The 17,125-nt window shown below is 43.3% G+C and overlaps 1 protein-coding gene across 1 annotated transcript in view; it reads right to left on the bottom strand.

Moving 5' to 3' along the window:
• Nucleotides 1-14,990, bottom strand: part of DNAJB14 (DnaJ heat shock protein family (Hsp40) member B14) — a 56,716-nt gene extending 41,726 nt beyond the window's left edge. Inside the window, exon 1 of the mRNA XM_089680551.1 lies at nucleotides 14,730-14,990. Coding sequence (XP_089536677.1) covers nucleotides 14,730-14,862 — 133 coding nt within the window. The 5' untranslated portion in view covers nucleotides 14,863-14,990. The remainder of the gene's footprint in view (nucleotides 1-14,729) is intronic.
• Nucleotides 14,991-17,125: the final 2,135 nt, after the last annotated feature.

Below are 17,125 nucleotides of genomic sequence, written 5' to 3'. Positions count from 1 at the left end.
GCCACCAAAGTGTCTAAAGCTTACTTTTAGGCAGCGACAGGGCACGGCTGCTGTAATAGAACAGACACTGTCACTGTACAGGGGAAAAACACGGGGACACATTGTACAGAGGAATAAACAGTTAAAGCTAGTTCACACCACAGGGCAAGTCATACCACGTGTTATAATGCACATTACTGCAATGCCTAGTAATGCACAGTAGATGTAGTTACAGTGCACTGCCATTCAAAGTTAATTGCACCGTGACACACACCTACCAAGCACTGCAACAAACTTGTGTTACAGTGCACTGCAACACAGACACATACTGTATGCTCTGCACTGGAAGAATCACACAGAGCCTTTTTTCTGCAATAAGATGTGTTAACTGCATTAACAGTTAACCACATTTTTTAAATTGTTACCAATACCTGATCACTGATTGAAGAGACTCTTCTGACAGGTATTAAAAGTCAAACATTACAAAGGTTCACATTCCTGTATCAGCAGATTCAAATTGTATTGAAACATGAGGCATGTGATGTGGCACTGTACAGATTAATGCATGACCTCTTTCTGTAATGTAGGACCTGACACTTCTTGTGAAGAAACTACAAATCCCACAAGTCCTGAATCTGTCAGTGTTGTGTTGGTGCAGAAGGGAGCTAACCAGTAACTAGATCTGACAAAGCCACAAACAGGCAAAGTATTCAGAGATACACAGACAGCTCACACATGCAGTGTTTCATCACGTTAGCACTCCCACAATTATGATGCAACACAGGAGAGATGGCAAAGCATCTGTGTGACCTGGAACAGGAAGTTACCTGCTCCGTTTGTGCATAGGGTCAAGCTAGGTGCAGCAACACATGGACATAGTTTAAAAGACATTTGGGGTTTTTGTTCCCCCAAATATACTTACCTAGGTGGATGCAGCATCGGTCCGATGCTGCATCTGTCTTCCGCTGGCTCCAAGTGTGAGAACTCTGCAATCACATGGCCACTGATCGCTGAGTTTTCCTCCTGTGATCCACAGAAGTACAGCCAAAAGAGTTACTGATCAGCAATGAAACCATAAACTACAGCCACAACATGTAAACCTATGATTACAAGGAAAAAAAAACAACAACACAGGGAATTGGTGCACCAAAATAAAAATTCTGCTGCCAAAACCGAAAATTCAAAATGCACTTGGCCGAAAACCGAAATGCGCCGTTTTTAAAAATGAATATATATTTTTGAAAAGAAATACACTGATAAAAACAAAAAAAACAACATATACCCCAATTTTTTGTAAATAATGTAAGAGGATGTTACGGCGAGTAAATAGATATCCAAAATGTCACGCTTTAAAATTCTGCACGCTCGTGGAATGGCGTGAAACTGCGTTACTTAAAAAATCTCCATGGGTGATACTTTAAAAATTTCTACAGGTTAGCAGTGTAAATTTACAGAGGAGTTCTAGTGCGAGAATTATTGCTCTTGCTCTGACGTTCGTGGTGATACCTCACGTGTGTGGTTTGAACACCATTTATATATGTGGGCATGGCCTACATATGCGTTCACCACTACGTGCGAGCATGGGGGGGACTGGGGCACTTTAAACTTATTTTTTTTTATTTAATGTGGTTTTTGTTTTGGTTTTTTTTTTTGCACTGTCCCTTTAAAAAAAAAATGTAATCACTTTTATTCGTATCAAAAGAAATGCATGCATCCCTAGTGATAAAAATAATTAGTGACAGGTCCTCTTTATGGAGAGATATGGGGGCAACAAGACCCCACATCTCTCCTCTGCAATGTAAAGGAATGGATCAAAAACGCATTGATCTAGGTGTCCGCTTATGAACCAGCGGTAAATGATCGCTGCTCAGTTCTTCGGCATTCTCGGAGAACACAGTTCTCCTGTGAATGCCTTTTATGAAGCGGTGTAGATCAGTTCTCCAAATGAAGGGAGAACGGTCTACAAACGCTGGAAAACGGCTGCTTTTACTATAATCTCGTGAGATTACAGTAAAAGATCAGTTTACTAAGCAGAGGTAAATTATCTCTGCTTAGTTTGCGGTCCCTCCGATTCTCCAGCTCTGGGCTGGAGAATCTGGAGGGAGAACACAGATCTCCAGTGAAGGGCTGAACATGTTCTCCGCTGATCTCCTGAGCGTCATAAACTGTGAATGACCAGAGAATAGCAGCGATCCTCTGAATCGCAGCTATTCTCTGTGTCATAAAGGGACAACCTAGTGCTTTAAAAAAAATAAAAATAAATAAATGGCCGGAATGGGAAGCGACGTCGCTCCGGTCCTCCAAGGGCATAGAGATGAGTGGCAGCCATCTTTCCTTCACTAATCTCTATGCCCAGCACCGGGATCTATGGTTTCTCAGGTAAGGCTACCAAGCGGCGGCCAGTGGCGAGGCGGGCGGGCTGTGGCGAGGGGCAGGCGGTGGTGAGGGGCGTGTTTTTTTCAGCACCTGTATCGGTGCTTTTTTTCATTTCAGCGAACGGCTGAAAGGGGTGTGTTCGGCCGAAACATTTCGGCTACCAAAATTTCAGTGCATCCCTACAGGAAACATAATTAAAACCACAAAAAATATTTGAAAGTGTACACTCTCGATGGCCATCTGCCATGACCTCTGCCTGCACACAACTATTTATCTACCGCATCAGTTCCCTTTTGTCTAAGTAACCCATGGTAGGGCAATCCAAACAGCTCTGACCTGGTGCTAGTTTGCAGCAAAAGAAAACTGGAGATCAGTAGGGTTTCTGGCCCATCTCCACCATCAAGAGCTCTGGTAAAGATTAATGGGTACCTAGATGATGGGGGCACCATAACAATTAATAAGCCTCTGCAACTCAGCTCCCAGCTGCTGCAAGTATTTTACCGTTGGACAAGTTGAAGTGGACCTTCACCATAACTGAAGTTGTCCTCATCCCTTTCTTACCAATTAGGATTTCTGGTCTCGTAGATACTTTGTCGTCGCTCCCAGTGCGTGCGCAGATGTGCTGCAGGACTTGGATCCTTGGTGAGCCCTGTAGCACATTTGCACATGCACCGGGATACCCGATATCTACTCATGTGCTTGTTTTTATCAGGCACCTGCAAAGGCAGCTAATAGAGAAGCCAGATATCTTCCCTGTCCTTGCACGTACAGGACATTCCCATAGCGTGTGAGCAGATGAGCCAACGGAGCACCTCTGAGGGCAGATCCTTAAGGAGACAAACTGAAGTTTTGTTTTAATCCCCTGCCATTAGAGGTAAAGCAGGCCATACATGGCTCAAATTCCGAATGATTTTTCGATTGAAAAATCGAACACATAATTTGTTCTGTAATCCAATGGTGCCACCAATGATTTTGAAAATCGGTAGTTTTTCATGAATTTTCCAGCATGCCCGATAAACAAAATGGGGAGGAACCACAAAAATTGGCCAGTGCTATTGCCCCATTAGCAGAGTGAAAATCGGCCGATTATTCTTAGGTCCAATTTTTGAACAAAAAAAAAAATCGACCCATGTATGGTCAGCCCAAGGCCAGGTGTTTGACAAAGGGCGTTTATGTGAACTTGGGCACTACACATATGCTTGAATGGAAATCTTAAAGCACATGGCAGGTCCACTGTGTTCCATGTATGCATTTTCAGTTTAAAAAAGTTCTTATCTTTTATTTTATTAATAGCTAAGGGGATACTGTATTCTGAAAATTGTGTGTTGTCCTATTAATTAAGTCAATGTATGTAGAGAGAAAAAAAAAAAAAGCTAAAAAAAAAAAAAAAGAACAAATATCAAGGTTCTCATGCAGCTTGGGAAATCTGTTCTTTAAAGTCAAGTCCCGAGCCTCCTGCTAGCACTCTCCACTCCTCTCCTGCATGAGACCCCATAAAAAACTGTATGCTATGGGGGCACACAAAGGCGCAGTCCTGAACCGGGCTGTATGAATCTATAAACATCTAGTGTGCCTCGGCCCCGCCCTATACTTCCTCCTCACAGAATTTGACTGACAGCAGCAGAAGCCAATAGCTCCAGCTGTTCTCAGTGTAGCCTGTGAGGGCAGGAAGAGGGGGGAGAGAAGAAAAGCACTGTATTGATAGAGGACTCCGATAAACATTTACCTGAGGGGGAAGGTGGGGGGTGGGGGAGGGAGACAGAGAAGAATGCTTAATCCACTTGTCCACCATCAGTACTAGACCAGTAAACCCCCCAGCATGTTATCCTGTGTGTCCATGCACACAGACTGTAATCAATGTTTTTTGGCAGGGATGTCTTTTGGCTGGAAAAAAACCCAGGACTAGTGGGTTTCTAGAGGAGTTTTTTTTAGCTGTAAAAAGGCTCCAACGCTGAAAAACACGACTTTTTTGGACTTTTTTTGACCAAAAAATATTTTTTTCTTGTCAACCGCTAAAAACTGCAAGCACAAAAAAGTGGCAAATTTCTGCTAAACACAAATGCAAAAACACAAAAAAAAAATGCTGAAAAATATGACTTTACACAGCTAACATTACCAGCGTTATTAAAACGCCCAGTGTGCATGGATCCTAAAAAGCAAAGAGGCAGAATTGGTGGTGCACTGAAATGAAAATTCCGGGTCCGAAAACCGAAAGGTTTTTTTTTTAAAAAAAGTTTAAATTTAAATTAATGTGGCTGGTGTTTCTGCAATAAAGTCTATGGGACAAGATTTTTGCACTGAAGTCAATGGGATAGGATTTTGCATTGAAGTCTATGGGATGAGATTTTGCACTGATGTCACTAGGGGTAATTTTGCATTGAAGTCAATGGGACGCAGCATGCCATTACCGGCACCTTTTTTCCCCCCTACCGGCAAAATTCCGAGAACCCTATTTTCGTCTGATAATTTTCTGCGGCTGATATCTCGTTGTATCCCTAGGAAAAATATTAGGTTTCCATAGCTGCCGCTGTATTCTTGGGAAAATTTCCCCTCATTTCCTGTTCCAGTGACCACACAGGCCATCAGTAAAAATCTGACAGATGAGCTCAACCTTTCCCATACTATTAAAAATTAAAAGGTTTTAAATAGGAGTACCATTTTAACAATTATAGCCATAAAAGCATGTTGCCTAATCTGTAGAAACATCATTTTCTCACTTTTATATTAAACTTGGCAATAAAACTGCCACACAATTACCCCAGAAAGGCCTAGTTCACACTGGCATTGAAAGCAGCCAACTGAGGGGCCTTTTTAGCGCTCCTAAAATGCCTATGCAAATGATAACATGGACAGCACACAGTGCTGTTCACATTATCAAAACAAAGTGTTAGCGTCACGTTGCTTCAAAATTGAAGCCTCATGTCACTCCAAAGACATGCTGGTAGGTTAACTGGATCCTGTCTAAATTGGCCCTAGTATGTGTATGTATGAATGTGAGTTAGGGACCTTAGATTGTACACCCCTTGAGGGTTAGGGACTGATGTGAATGTTCAATATATATATGTAAAGTGCTGCGTAAATTGATGGCGCTATATAGGTACCTGAAATAAATAAAATAAATAAATGTCCAGTCTGGAGGAGTTTGAAGCCTTTCAATGTCTATGGTGACACTCCCCAAAACACAATGGCAGGCATTTGTGGGGTATTTGCAGTGCATTTGCGGCGCATTTATAACATTATCGCTTAGCATAGACGTTTGGGGGGTGGTTGTAACGCTTATAAAATGCCAGTCTAAACACTCATACTAAAGCTCATGAATGCCTGTCTAACGCATGAATGCCTGTCTAACGCCCATACTAAAGCTCATGAATGCCTGTCTAACGCTCATACTAAAGCTCATGAATGCCTGTCTAACGCTCATACTAAAGCTCATGAATGCCTGTCTAACGCTCATACTAAAGCTCATGAATGCCTGTCTAACGCTCATACTAAAGCTCATGAATGCCTGTCTAACGCTCATACTAAAGCTCATGAATGCCTGTCTAACGCTCATACTAAAGCTCATGAATGCCTGTCTAACGCTCATACTAAAGCTCATGAATGCCTGTCTAACGCTCATACTAAAGCTCATGAATGCCTGTCTAACGCCCATATTAATGCTATGGGAGAGTTTGTTAGGAGTTCGAAATTTAGTGTGAACAAGCCTCAAAAAAAGAAAAAAAAAAAAAAGAACTATAATTTCATATCCTTTAACAGGATAGCTTGGCCAAATTCTGAGCACTACTTTCAAACGCATCTACTGCAGATTCCGACTACACAAGGAAATGTTATGTGAGTGATCAAACACTTGATGTCAACCCACAGAAAACCCAAGATCATGTCGCAGCAAACTGTTAATCAGGTAATGAAGGCTCCACATCATATTACTAATTTAAAAGCGAGATTCAAGTCACCACACACTGCAATGACCGGCTCAGCCAGTCTGATCCATCATGTACTCACATTGCTGAAACATCAGTTTACATATAAACACATACTGCACATGCCTGCAACATGGTTATGTACATTTTCCCCTTAACAAGGCCAGATACAGATGCAAGTAGAGCAAGATATCATGAATGGGTATAGTGTAGTTTCATGAAAGAAAAAAAAAGGCTCCTATACTTCTTACCAGATTCATGCTTGTTGCTGTGTACACTGAAGTATATCTTCATTCTCTCTCAGATCTTATAGCAAGGGTATATCAAATGTATTATCCAGTGGATGAGGATGTCGTGCATGCTCATCCGTATCTAAAATGTAATTGAATCACACAGATCCCAGATTTGGGGAAAGGAAAAATATATCTATATAGAATACTTGCAAAGGAGCCATGCCAAGATGTTAAGGATTTTTCATTTATACCATCACACAATGGGAGTAGCATAGGAACCACCTCAACCCAACTATAGAAGCAATAGTCCTGCAATAATTCAAAACAGAGGTGGTCTCCAATGAGTACACATAGCAATCCACTCCTCCTTCATTTAACCTATCCCATAAACATAAACCTATATCTTACATGGGCAGAGAACAGTTATCTAACAGTGAGTATACTCTTTATTCACAGGTGATGAGACTTGTCTGTTAGGCAGATGGTCCCTTAGAGTAGGTAACAGCTACCCTCCATTTGTATCAACTCCACATCTATATAAAGAAAAAAAAATGTGACAAATATACAGCTAGGTCTATATATATTTGGACACAGGCACAATTTTAGATTTTTTCAGGTATGGACCAAAACATATTCAAGCTATAGTTATATAATGGAAATGGGCTGACATTTGAGGGTATGTACATCAAAAGCTCTTTCATGGCCAGGGGTAGGCAACTCCTTTGTTATTTCTTCATCAATTAAGCAGGTAAAAGGCCTGAAATTGAGTCTAAGTGTGGTATTTGTATTGGGAATCTATTGCTGTAAGCCTACATCATGCATTCAAAGGAGCTGTCAATGCAAGTGAAACAGGCCATTGTAAGGATTCAAAAATGAAACAAATTCATCAGAGAGATGGCAGCAACATTAGGAGTGGCCAAATCAACAGTTTGGTACATTCTGAGGAAAGAAGAATGCACTGGTGAGCTCAGCAACAAAGAGGCATGGACGTCCATGGAAGACAACAGCGGAGGATGATCACAGGATCCTCTCTATGGTAAAGAAAAACTCATTCACAGCATCCAGACAAGAGAAGGACACTCTCCAGGAGGTGGGCATATCATTATCAAAGTCTACAATCAAGAGAAGACTTCAGGAGAGCAAATACAGAGGGTTCACTACAAGGTGCAAACCATCCATAAGCCTGAAGAATAGAAAAGCCAGATTAGACTTTGCCAAAACACATCTAAAAAGCCAGACCAGTTCTGGAAAAGCATTCTTTGGACAGTTGAAACAAAAACGAATCTGTACCAGACGGGAAGAAAACAAAAGTGTGGAGAAGGCTTGGAACAGTTCATGAGCCAAAGCATACAACAACATCTGTAAAACATGGTGGAGGCAGTGTGATGGCATGGGCATGCATGGCTTCCAGTGGCACTGGGTCATTGGTGTTTATCAATGATGTGACAAAAGACAGAAGCAGCCGGATGAATTCTGCAGTGTTTAGAGATATACTGTCAGCCCAGATTCAGCCAAATGCAGGAAAGTTGATTGGACGGCGCTTCACAGTACAGATGGACAATGATCCAAAATACACTGCAAAAGCAACCCAGGAGCTTTTGAAGGAAAAGAAGTGGAATATTCTGCAATGGCTGAGTCCATCACCTGATCTCAACCCAATTGAGCATGCATTTCACTGGATGAAGGCAAAACTAAAAAGGCAGAAAGACCCACAAAAAGAACAACTAAAGACAGCTGCAGTTAGAGCCTGACAAAGCATCAGAAAGGAGGAAACCCAGTCTGTGGTAATGTCCATGGGTTCCAGACTTCAGGCAGTCATTGACAGTAAAGGATTCTCAACAAAATATTAAAAATGAACATTTTATGATTATATTGAATTGTCCAATTACTTTTGGTCCCTTGAAAAAAGAGGGGACGGCTACTCTTAAGAGTTGAAATTCCTAAACCCTTCCTCCAATTTGGATGTACATACTCTCAAAGTAAACCTGAGAGTGTGCACTTTCAGCTCAAATCCCTTATACAACTATAGCTTTAATATGTCTTGGTAAATCGTAAAAACCTGAAAAAAAATAAAATTGTGCCTGTGTCCAAATATATTTGGACCCAACTGTAACCCAACTATACAACCTATTTTGTTCCAAGTTACCACAAAATTCTAAATCTTAGAATATCACCTGGTATAATAAGGGCCAGGGCACCTGGCCACCCCAGGTATCAATCCAGGAAGATATAAGATAGAAGTATGACATCAAGGTGCGACGTGGACCTCATCAGCACGCCTGCCCGCAAAGACGCCAAGAGGTGGTATACAGATATCGGCCAAAGGCAAGGGCTGAGTGTACTGAGGGCGCATGCACTATTGGCCAGAAAGACGGCCGCCCCATACAACAAACCCCATAAGGCAACTCCAAAGGGGGCATGTCCAGAGGAGATCCCAGAGCTGTGAACAGATACCACCACTGATGAAAAAACAAAAGGGGTGGTCTATGAGGCACATATTTCCGCCCAAAGACCAGGAGGGATCCACAGCAATGAACACCATTTTCCCAAAGACCAGGAGCCAATATCAATAGAGGAAGCAACTAAATCCTACATAATATATCACCAATAACGCAAAATCAATTTTCACATAGATAGTCATGCAAACATGTTCAAACATCATACAGTACACAGAACAAGGACATAACTGGGGTACAAAATATAATGGAGATCTAATTCATCTATTAAGAATTAGCTGTCTACCACCATTATTATTATACAGGATTTATATAGCGTCAACACATACATTTGCTCAAAAAAAATTAAAGGAACACTTTTTAAATCAGAATATAGCATCAAGTCAATTAAACTCCTGGGATATTGATCTGGTCAGTTAAGTAGCAGAGGGGGTTGTTAATCAGTTTCAGCTGCTCTGCTGTTAATGAAATTAACAACAGGTGCACTAGATGGGCAACAATGAGACAACCCCCCAAAAAGGAATGGTTTTACAGGTGGAGGCCACTGACATTTTTTCCCCCTACTCATCTTTTCTGATGCTTTTTCACTAGTTTTCCATTTGGCTAGGGTCAGTGTCACTACTGGTAGCATGAGGCGATACCTGGACCCTACAGAGGTTGCAAAAGGCAGTCCAACTCCTCTAGGATAGCACATCAATACGTGCCATTTCCAGAAGGTTTGCTGTGTCTCCCAGCACAGTCTTAAAAGCATGGAGGAGATTCCAGGAGACAGGCAGTTACTCTAGGAGAGCTGGACAGGGCCATAAAAGGTCATTAACCCATCAGCAGGACCAGTATCTGCTCCTTTGTGCAAGGAGGAACAGGATGAGCACTGCCAGACCCTACAAAATAATCTCCAGCAGACCCCTGGTGTGAATGTCTCTGACCAAACAAATCGGAAACTGACTTCATGAGGGTGACCTGAGGGCCCGAAGTCCTCTAGTGGGCCCTGTGCTCACTGCCCGGCACCATAGAGCTTGAGTGACATTTGCCATTGAACACCAGAATTGGCAGGTCCACCATTGGCGCCTTGTGCTTTTCACAGATGAGAGCAGGTTCACCCTGAGTACATGTGACAGACAAGAAAAAGTCTGGAGAAGTCGAGGAGAACATTATGCTGCCTGTAACATTGTTCAGCATGACCATTTTGATGGTGGGTCAGTGGTGGTCAGGGGAGACATATCCATGGAGGGATGTACAGACTTCTACAGGCTAGACAATGGCACCCTGACTGCCATTAGTATCGGGATGAAATCCTTAGACCCATTGTCAGACCCTACACGCTGGTGCAGTAGGTCCTGGTTTCCTCCTGATGCACGATAATGCCCGGCATAATGTGGCAAAAATGATAAGTGACTTGAAGAATAAAACATCGAAATGTTGGGTCCATGGCCAAGAAACTCCTCAGGCTTTAATCCCTTTGAGAACCCCGCAAATTCTGACAAACTTTAAGCATAGCTTATGCAAGAATGGGCTGCTACGAATCAGGATGTGGCCTAGAAGTTGACTAAGCATGCCAGGGGCAAATTGCAGAAGTCTTGGAAAGAAAAAGGGTCAACATTGCAAATAATGACTCTTTGCATAAACTTAATATAATTGTCAATAAAAGCCTTTGACACTTATGAAATGCTTGTAATTATACTTCAGTATATCATAGTAACATCTGACAAAAAGATCTAAAAATACAGAATCAGCAGACTTCATGAAAATGTGTTATTCTCAAAACTTTTGGCTGGGGCTTTAAGTAGTTGGGAGACCCCTGATCTAAACCAATGCTATCCACCATTGTCATCAAAAGCCACAACAGTTTTAGGATTATGAATTATATATAGCCTAATGCCAGACATTAATAAGGTTTAGTTTTATAATGCAAAATTATTGTATTTTACTTGGGGTGTAGCAGAACTTGGGGTGCAGAGACCACTGTCAGAGCTTCTATTTAGGGTATAACATGAAGCATGGCTGCATTCTTTGAACCCCACTCACCTGAACTGCATTATGCTTCTACATAGACTGCCCCCTGCAGTTTTTAATTTAAGATGGCTGTATGGATGGAGCCAACCTAGCCAGGTTATCCATTCGATGATCTATTCACAGGGATCTGTGGATGGAAAGACTACAAGTCCCATCTTCCCTGCAGCAGAGGGACATACAGATCTTAATGGAGCACAAGTGCTGTGACATCACCACACTTGTAATCAGTGTTGCCAATCTACCAGATAGACATTCACTGACACGATACCCAAATGTTACTGGCACAGCCAAGTCTTTACTGGCATTTCCAAAAGTTAAAAAAAAATACAGTTTTAAGTGCAAATTTCAGTATTTAGGCTATAAAAAGTACAATATGCAATTAGCAATGTGATTTAAGGTAGATATTAACCACTTGCCCTCCTGAGAATTTACCCCCCTTCATGACCAGGCCATTTTTTGCATTACAGCGCTGTTACTTTAACTGACAATTGCGCGGTCATACAACGCTGCACCCAAATTAAATGTACATCCTTTTTTCCCCACGAATTGACCTTACTTTCAGTGATATTTGATCACCTGTGTGGTTATTTTTTGCGCTTTAAGCAAAAAAAAGCCAACAATTTTGAGGACAAAAACAATATTTTGGACTTTTTGCTATTAAACATATCCAGTAACAAAAAATTTAAAAATCATATTTCGTCATAAATTTATGCCAAAATGTATTCTGCGACTTGTCTTTGCTAAAAAAAAAAAATCTCAATACGTGTAAATGAATTGGTTTACGTGAAAGTTATAGCGTTTCTGACACTGGGGGGAACTAACTTGATATCACTGACATCGCCAGTGACACCAATACAGTGATCAGTGCTAAATAAAAAAAAAAGCACTGACACTGTACTAATGGCACTGGGCAGGAAGGGGTTAATGTGAGGGGCGATCTAAGGGTTAACTGTGTGCTTTACTAGGGGGCAGGGTGGGGGTGTTCTTCACTGTAAGCACACTGATCAGGATGGCTATATTTTGCATAGCCATCCCGAGCAGTGTGCTCAAGCTGACAGGGAGGAAGATTGTTTGTAAACAAAACAATCTTCCTCCCTGTTGGAGGTGCTTGGTAGTCACCGGGTGCCAGCGGGTAATTACCGGCGTAGGGTGTGCGTGCGCCCCCACCCATAAATGCGAAATCACGTATATATACGTGATTTTGCGTACAGGTGCCACCGTGTAGCAGTATATCTGCTATAGGGCGGTCCTTAAGCGGTTAAGGCAAAAACACATTTCTTATTTTATTTCTGATATAGTAAGTAGCTCAGGAACAGGGCAGAGACATACACAGATAGACCTGGGGTTGAATGGCCGCAATGATCTACAGGCCTGAATGCAAAATGCTAGTTTTTTTTTATTATCATGATTATTAATAATAAGGATGCAATTATTAAATGTTCACAATAAGTAGACTATACCTTTAATACATTTCAAACGGGGGTTTAATAGTGCAATGCATTTTTTGGAGTGAAGGTCCACTTTAACCACTTCAATACCTGCCACTTTCACCCCCTTCACCCAGACCAATTTTCAGATTTCAGTGCTGTTGCATTATGAATAACAATTGCGTGGTAATGACACACTGTACCCATATGAAACGTTTATCTTCTTTTTTTTTTAAACATATAGAGCTTTCTTTTGGTGGTATTTAATCATCACTGGCTTTTTTATTTGTACAAATAAAAAAAGACAAACAAAAAATTATTTTTTATAGTTTCTGTTATGAGATTTTGCAAATAAGTAATTTTTCTTTTTCTTTTTAACTGATATACACTGATTGGGTTGCAATGATAATCAGGGCACTGATCAAGCAGAGGCTAAGATGGCAGCTCCCTTGGGTGTAAAGGATAGAAGGGTATAATTGCGCTTTAAAAGGGACATTAAAAGAGAAGTCTCCCACTGCCGCTACACTGGGAACTGAGTGATCAAAGACCATCAAAGATCGTTAGGTTCTCTGTCTTCATTGAGCAGAGAGTGGCGGCGGTCAGTCTCCAGCTCTCTTCTCTGCCCCTCCAGTGCTCACTGGAGTGGCTGGCTCAGGCTCCTAGCGACTCGCTGATGCCTCCAGGATATCTGACAGACAGTAGGCAAGAACGGAGGAATGGGGCTGGCTGGACCATAGAGTCCCAAAAAAAGAAATTAAAAATTGCTGGCTAGTTTAGGTTAATGAAATTAGAATATATTATTTTAGAATGAAGGTTGGCATTGATGTACCAATAGAGCAGGGATCGCCAAACTTTTCAAACAATGAGCCAGTTTACAGTCCTTCAGACTTTAGGGGGGCTGAACTGTGAAAATGTCCTGTGCCCAGCATCAATTAAAATAAACATGGCCTCAGGTTTGGTGATCAGATGGAGAAGGAATAGTGCCCTATCGCTGGCATTAGTGGGAAGAATTGTACCCCATCATTGGTATCAGTGGAAGAAACTGTGCCCCGTTGTTGGTGTCAGTGGGAGAAATAGTATTCCATCATTGATATTAATGGGAGGAATAATGCCCCATCATTGGTGTCACTGGCATGAATTATGCCCCAATGTTGGTGTCAGTAGAATAAACAGAGCCCCATTGTTGGTGTCGGTGGGAGGAATAGTACCCCGTCATTGCTATTAATGGGAGTAATAGTGCCCGGTCATTGGTGTCAGTGGAGGGGAATAGTGCCCCATCTCTAGTGTCAATGGCGAGGGAAACAGTGCCCCATCACTGGTGTCAATGGGGGGGGGGAGAATAGTGCTCCATCACTGCTGTTGGGGGGCAGTGCCCCGTCACTGGTGTCAGTGGGGGGACAGTGCCCCGTCACTGGTGTCAGTGGGGGGAGACAGTGCCCCGTCACTGGTGTCAGTGGGGGGAGACAGTGCCCCGTCACTGGTGTCAGTGGGGGGGGGGGGGGGACAGTGCCCCGTCACTGGTGTCAGTGGGGGGGGGGGGGGACAGTGCCCCGTCACTGGTGTCAGTGGGGGGGGGGGGACAGTGCCCCGTCACTGCTGTCAGTGGGGGGGGGGGGGGGGGACAGTGCCCCGTCACTGCTGTCAGTGGGGGGGGGGGGGGGGGACAGTGCCCCGTCACTGGTGTCAGTGGGGGGGGGGACAGTGCCCCGTCACTGGTGTCAGTGGGGGGGGGGGACAGTGCCCCGTCAATGGTGTCAGTGGGGGGGGGGGGGCAGTGCCCCGTCACTGGTGTCAGTGGGGGGGGGGGGCAGTGCCCCGTCACTGGTGTCAGTGGGGGGGGGGCAGTGCCCCGTCACTGGTGTCAGTGGGGGGGGGGGCAGTGCCCCGTCACTGGTGTCAGTGGGGGGGGGGGGGGCAGTGCCCCATCACTGGTGTCAGTGGGGGGGGGGGGGTTCAGTGCCCCGTCACTGGTGTCAGTGGGGGGGATAGTGCCCCACTGTTGGTGTCAGGGGGAGGAATAGTGCCACAAGGGCTCCCTCCGGCCACAGCTTGGAGACCACTGCAACAGAATAACTGCTCTAACAGGAAGGCCACCCTGCTCCTTTATAGTGGGCCCCTCATAATCCAGTAGTAGAGTTGCAATCCCTGCATAAGGAACACACAGCAGTGTCCATGTAGTATATGGAGGTAGAGGCCCAACTGTCCACCATGGTACCCTGCCCTCCATAGACCAAGACAGGTCTGCCATCAAGAAGCAGTGTACAGCCTCTGCCATATCACCTAATGACACCCAATCAGTATGAACACCCAGGGCCCCCGACTCACCCCGGGCCTCTGTGCTTGGATACAGCTTCTCCGCTTTATTCAGAAATTTCTTGGCCTTCTCCCACTCCCCGGCCAGCAGCGATAGCTTGGCGATCTGTAGACACCGCCTGGCCTCATCCTTATTACTCTCCATGATCCCGGGGCTCCTCTACCCCTCCAGCCCCGGCACTGAGCTCACACAGTGACAACACACAGCGACAGAGGGGAGGGCTAATCTATGTTGGTCCCTCCTTTCAAGAAAACCCTTCGGCTGCCGCCATCTTTGTACACCCAGGGACAATGTATACTGACCCCCCTCCTTTCAAGAATTAAAAAAAATCAGACGCCGCCATCTTTGTATACCCAAAGATAATGTATACTGGTTTCTCCTTAAAAAAGAAAAACCTGCCTCCACCATCTTTGTACACCAAAAAAGTATGTGTACCGGCTCATTTGAAAAACCTTCGGCCGCCGCCATCTTTGTACACCCATTCTACAAGCCGGAATTAGTCTTCCTCTGACACAAACATGGACGTCATAAACCCGTCCACCACGCCCCCATCCTCGGAACAGAACGGGTTCAAGCCAGTAGTAGTAGGCTATCACGTGGGGGTGGCACCCGTAGCCAACTTGGTCACTAGAGACCACGTGTTCCTGGGAGCCGGAAACCTTAGGTCTCCTCAGTGTGTACAATGCCCTGCTTGAACTCTCAGCGTTTATACACCTATCCGTTTCCTCTCCACTCACTCATTCCTTATTGGCCAGTACGGTCCAGCTGCGGAAAGAAATGTGTCACGTGCCTCCATAGGAGGCTGAGCCTACGCTCATTTTAACCACTTGCTCTCCGAAAGGTGTTACTCCCCTTCATGACCAGGGCATTGTTTGCTATTCAGTGCTGTGTTACTTTAAAGCAAAACATTACCCATAAAGCTTTATAAAAAAGAATGTTCTTTAGCAAAGCACATACATTCCACTCTAATATGTGTTGTACTCACAAACGACGATAAAGTCAAAGCACATCATAAAAGAACAGCTGGGTCAACACCGCGCTGAGTAACAGTCCGTAATAGGGAGTGTAGACATCCAATAGGCTGACGTGTTTCGAGGACTTGCCTCTTCCTCAGAGCCCAACATTTTTTATGGCCTGTGCGTCCTCTGCTTGTGCTTTCCTCATTCAGTATATTTGGATTCCGCCGGTCTATTTGAGGGCAGCAAGGTGTGCATGTTCCAGGACATTCTTAATGTGGTTGTAGCCTGCATTGAGTCCATCCCCAAGCGCAGGAGCATTTGTGTTTGCTGGCACCTTAATATGTATTCTATCAACATTAGTGTGTGCTCTAAATAGCCCCCAGCATCGCTCCTGTTTCTTTTTGCTGGAAGCTGCCATTTTGTTGAAGTCCATAGCCCCTGAGCAGCAGTAAATCATAACTAAGCCCATTGATTGAACGTTTTAAAAAAAACAGTTACGTTCTTGGAATGCTGGAAATGCTGTCACACTTGTGTCCTCAACTAAACTGTCAAACCATGAAATGACTGGTATTATAACTGATCACATGAGTAGCACCATGGCAGTTGCAGATCAAACAGAAGCAGCTTCCTTGCCTGTAAAGGATAGGAGGGTTTAATTCCGCTTTAGGCTTCATTGACACCAGTGTGAAGAGACATCAGCTTTTCTGCATGCGTTCTGCAAGGGCAGGACAAAATCAAACGTAATATCTAAATGTGTCGCGCTTCACAATATAAAAAATCAATAACAAACATATAACTAAAAAATAATATGATTGTGAGAAAACAACCATGTGCTTCAAACAGTGCAATTCTGTGCAAAAAAACATAAATATAAAAATTAGTGCACAATGAAAAATTTGCACAGAATTGCACTGTTTGAAGCACATGGTTGTTTTCTCACAATCATATTATTTTTTAGTTATATGTTTGTTATTGATTTGTTATATTGTGAAGCGCGACACATTTAGATATTACCTTTGATATTTTTACACAAATTATGAGTATGTGTTTAGTGTTGATGCATCACATATTAATTTGATATTTGTTGTAATTTTTTATTATATAAGTTTGTCACTCAAAGAGAATATCACGTTTTAGCTCACGAGAATCACTTTTATTTGGCAGGACAAAATCAGTTATTCTCTACGTGTCATGTTCACACCACAACAATAGTACCACATGCAGATTTTTTTTCTGCACAAGAATCTGCAATGTGTATAAAACTCATTGAAACATGCATGAAAACTGATGTTTGCAAGTGAAATCTGTGGGTCAGTTTCCTTCAGCTTTCATGCATGTATGGTGTGAACGAGCCCTTAATGCCAGTCATACATGGGTCAAAATTCGACCAAAAATCGGACCTAAGAATAATTGGCCGATTTTCGCTCTGTTAGTGGGTCAATGGCACT

The sequence above is a fragment of the Staurois parvus genome, unplaced genomic scaffold (genome assembly GCF_062004578.1).
Source record: "Staurois parvus isolate SC_StPar_1 unplaced genomic scaffold, SC_StPar_1.0 ptg000244l, whole genome shotgun sequence".
NCBI classification, from domain to species: domain Eukaryota; kingdom Metazoa; phylum Chordata; class Amphibia; order Anura; family Ranidae; genus Staurois; species Staurois parvus.
Note: the sequence above shows the minus strand (reverse complement) of the source record. Positions and strands in the feature narration are given on the sequence as shown.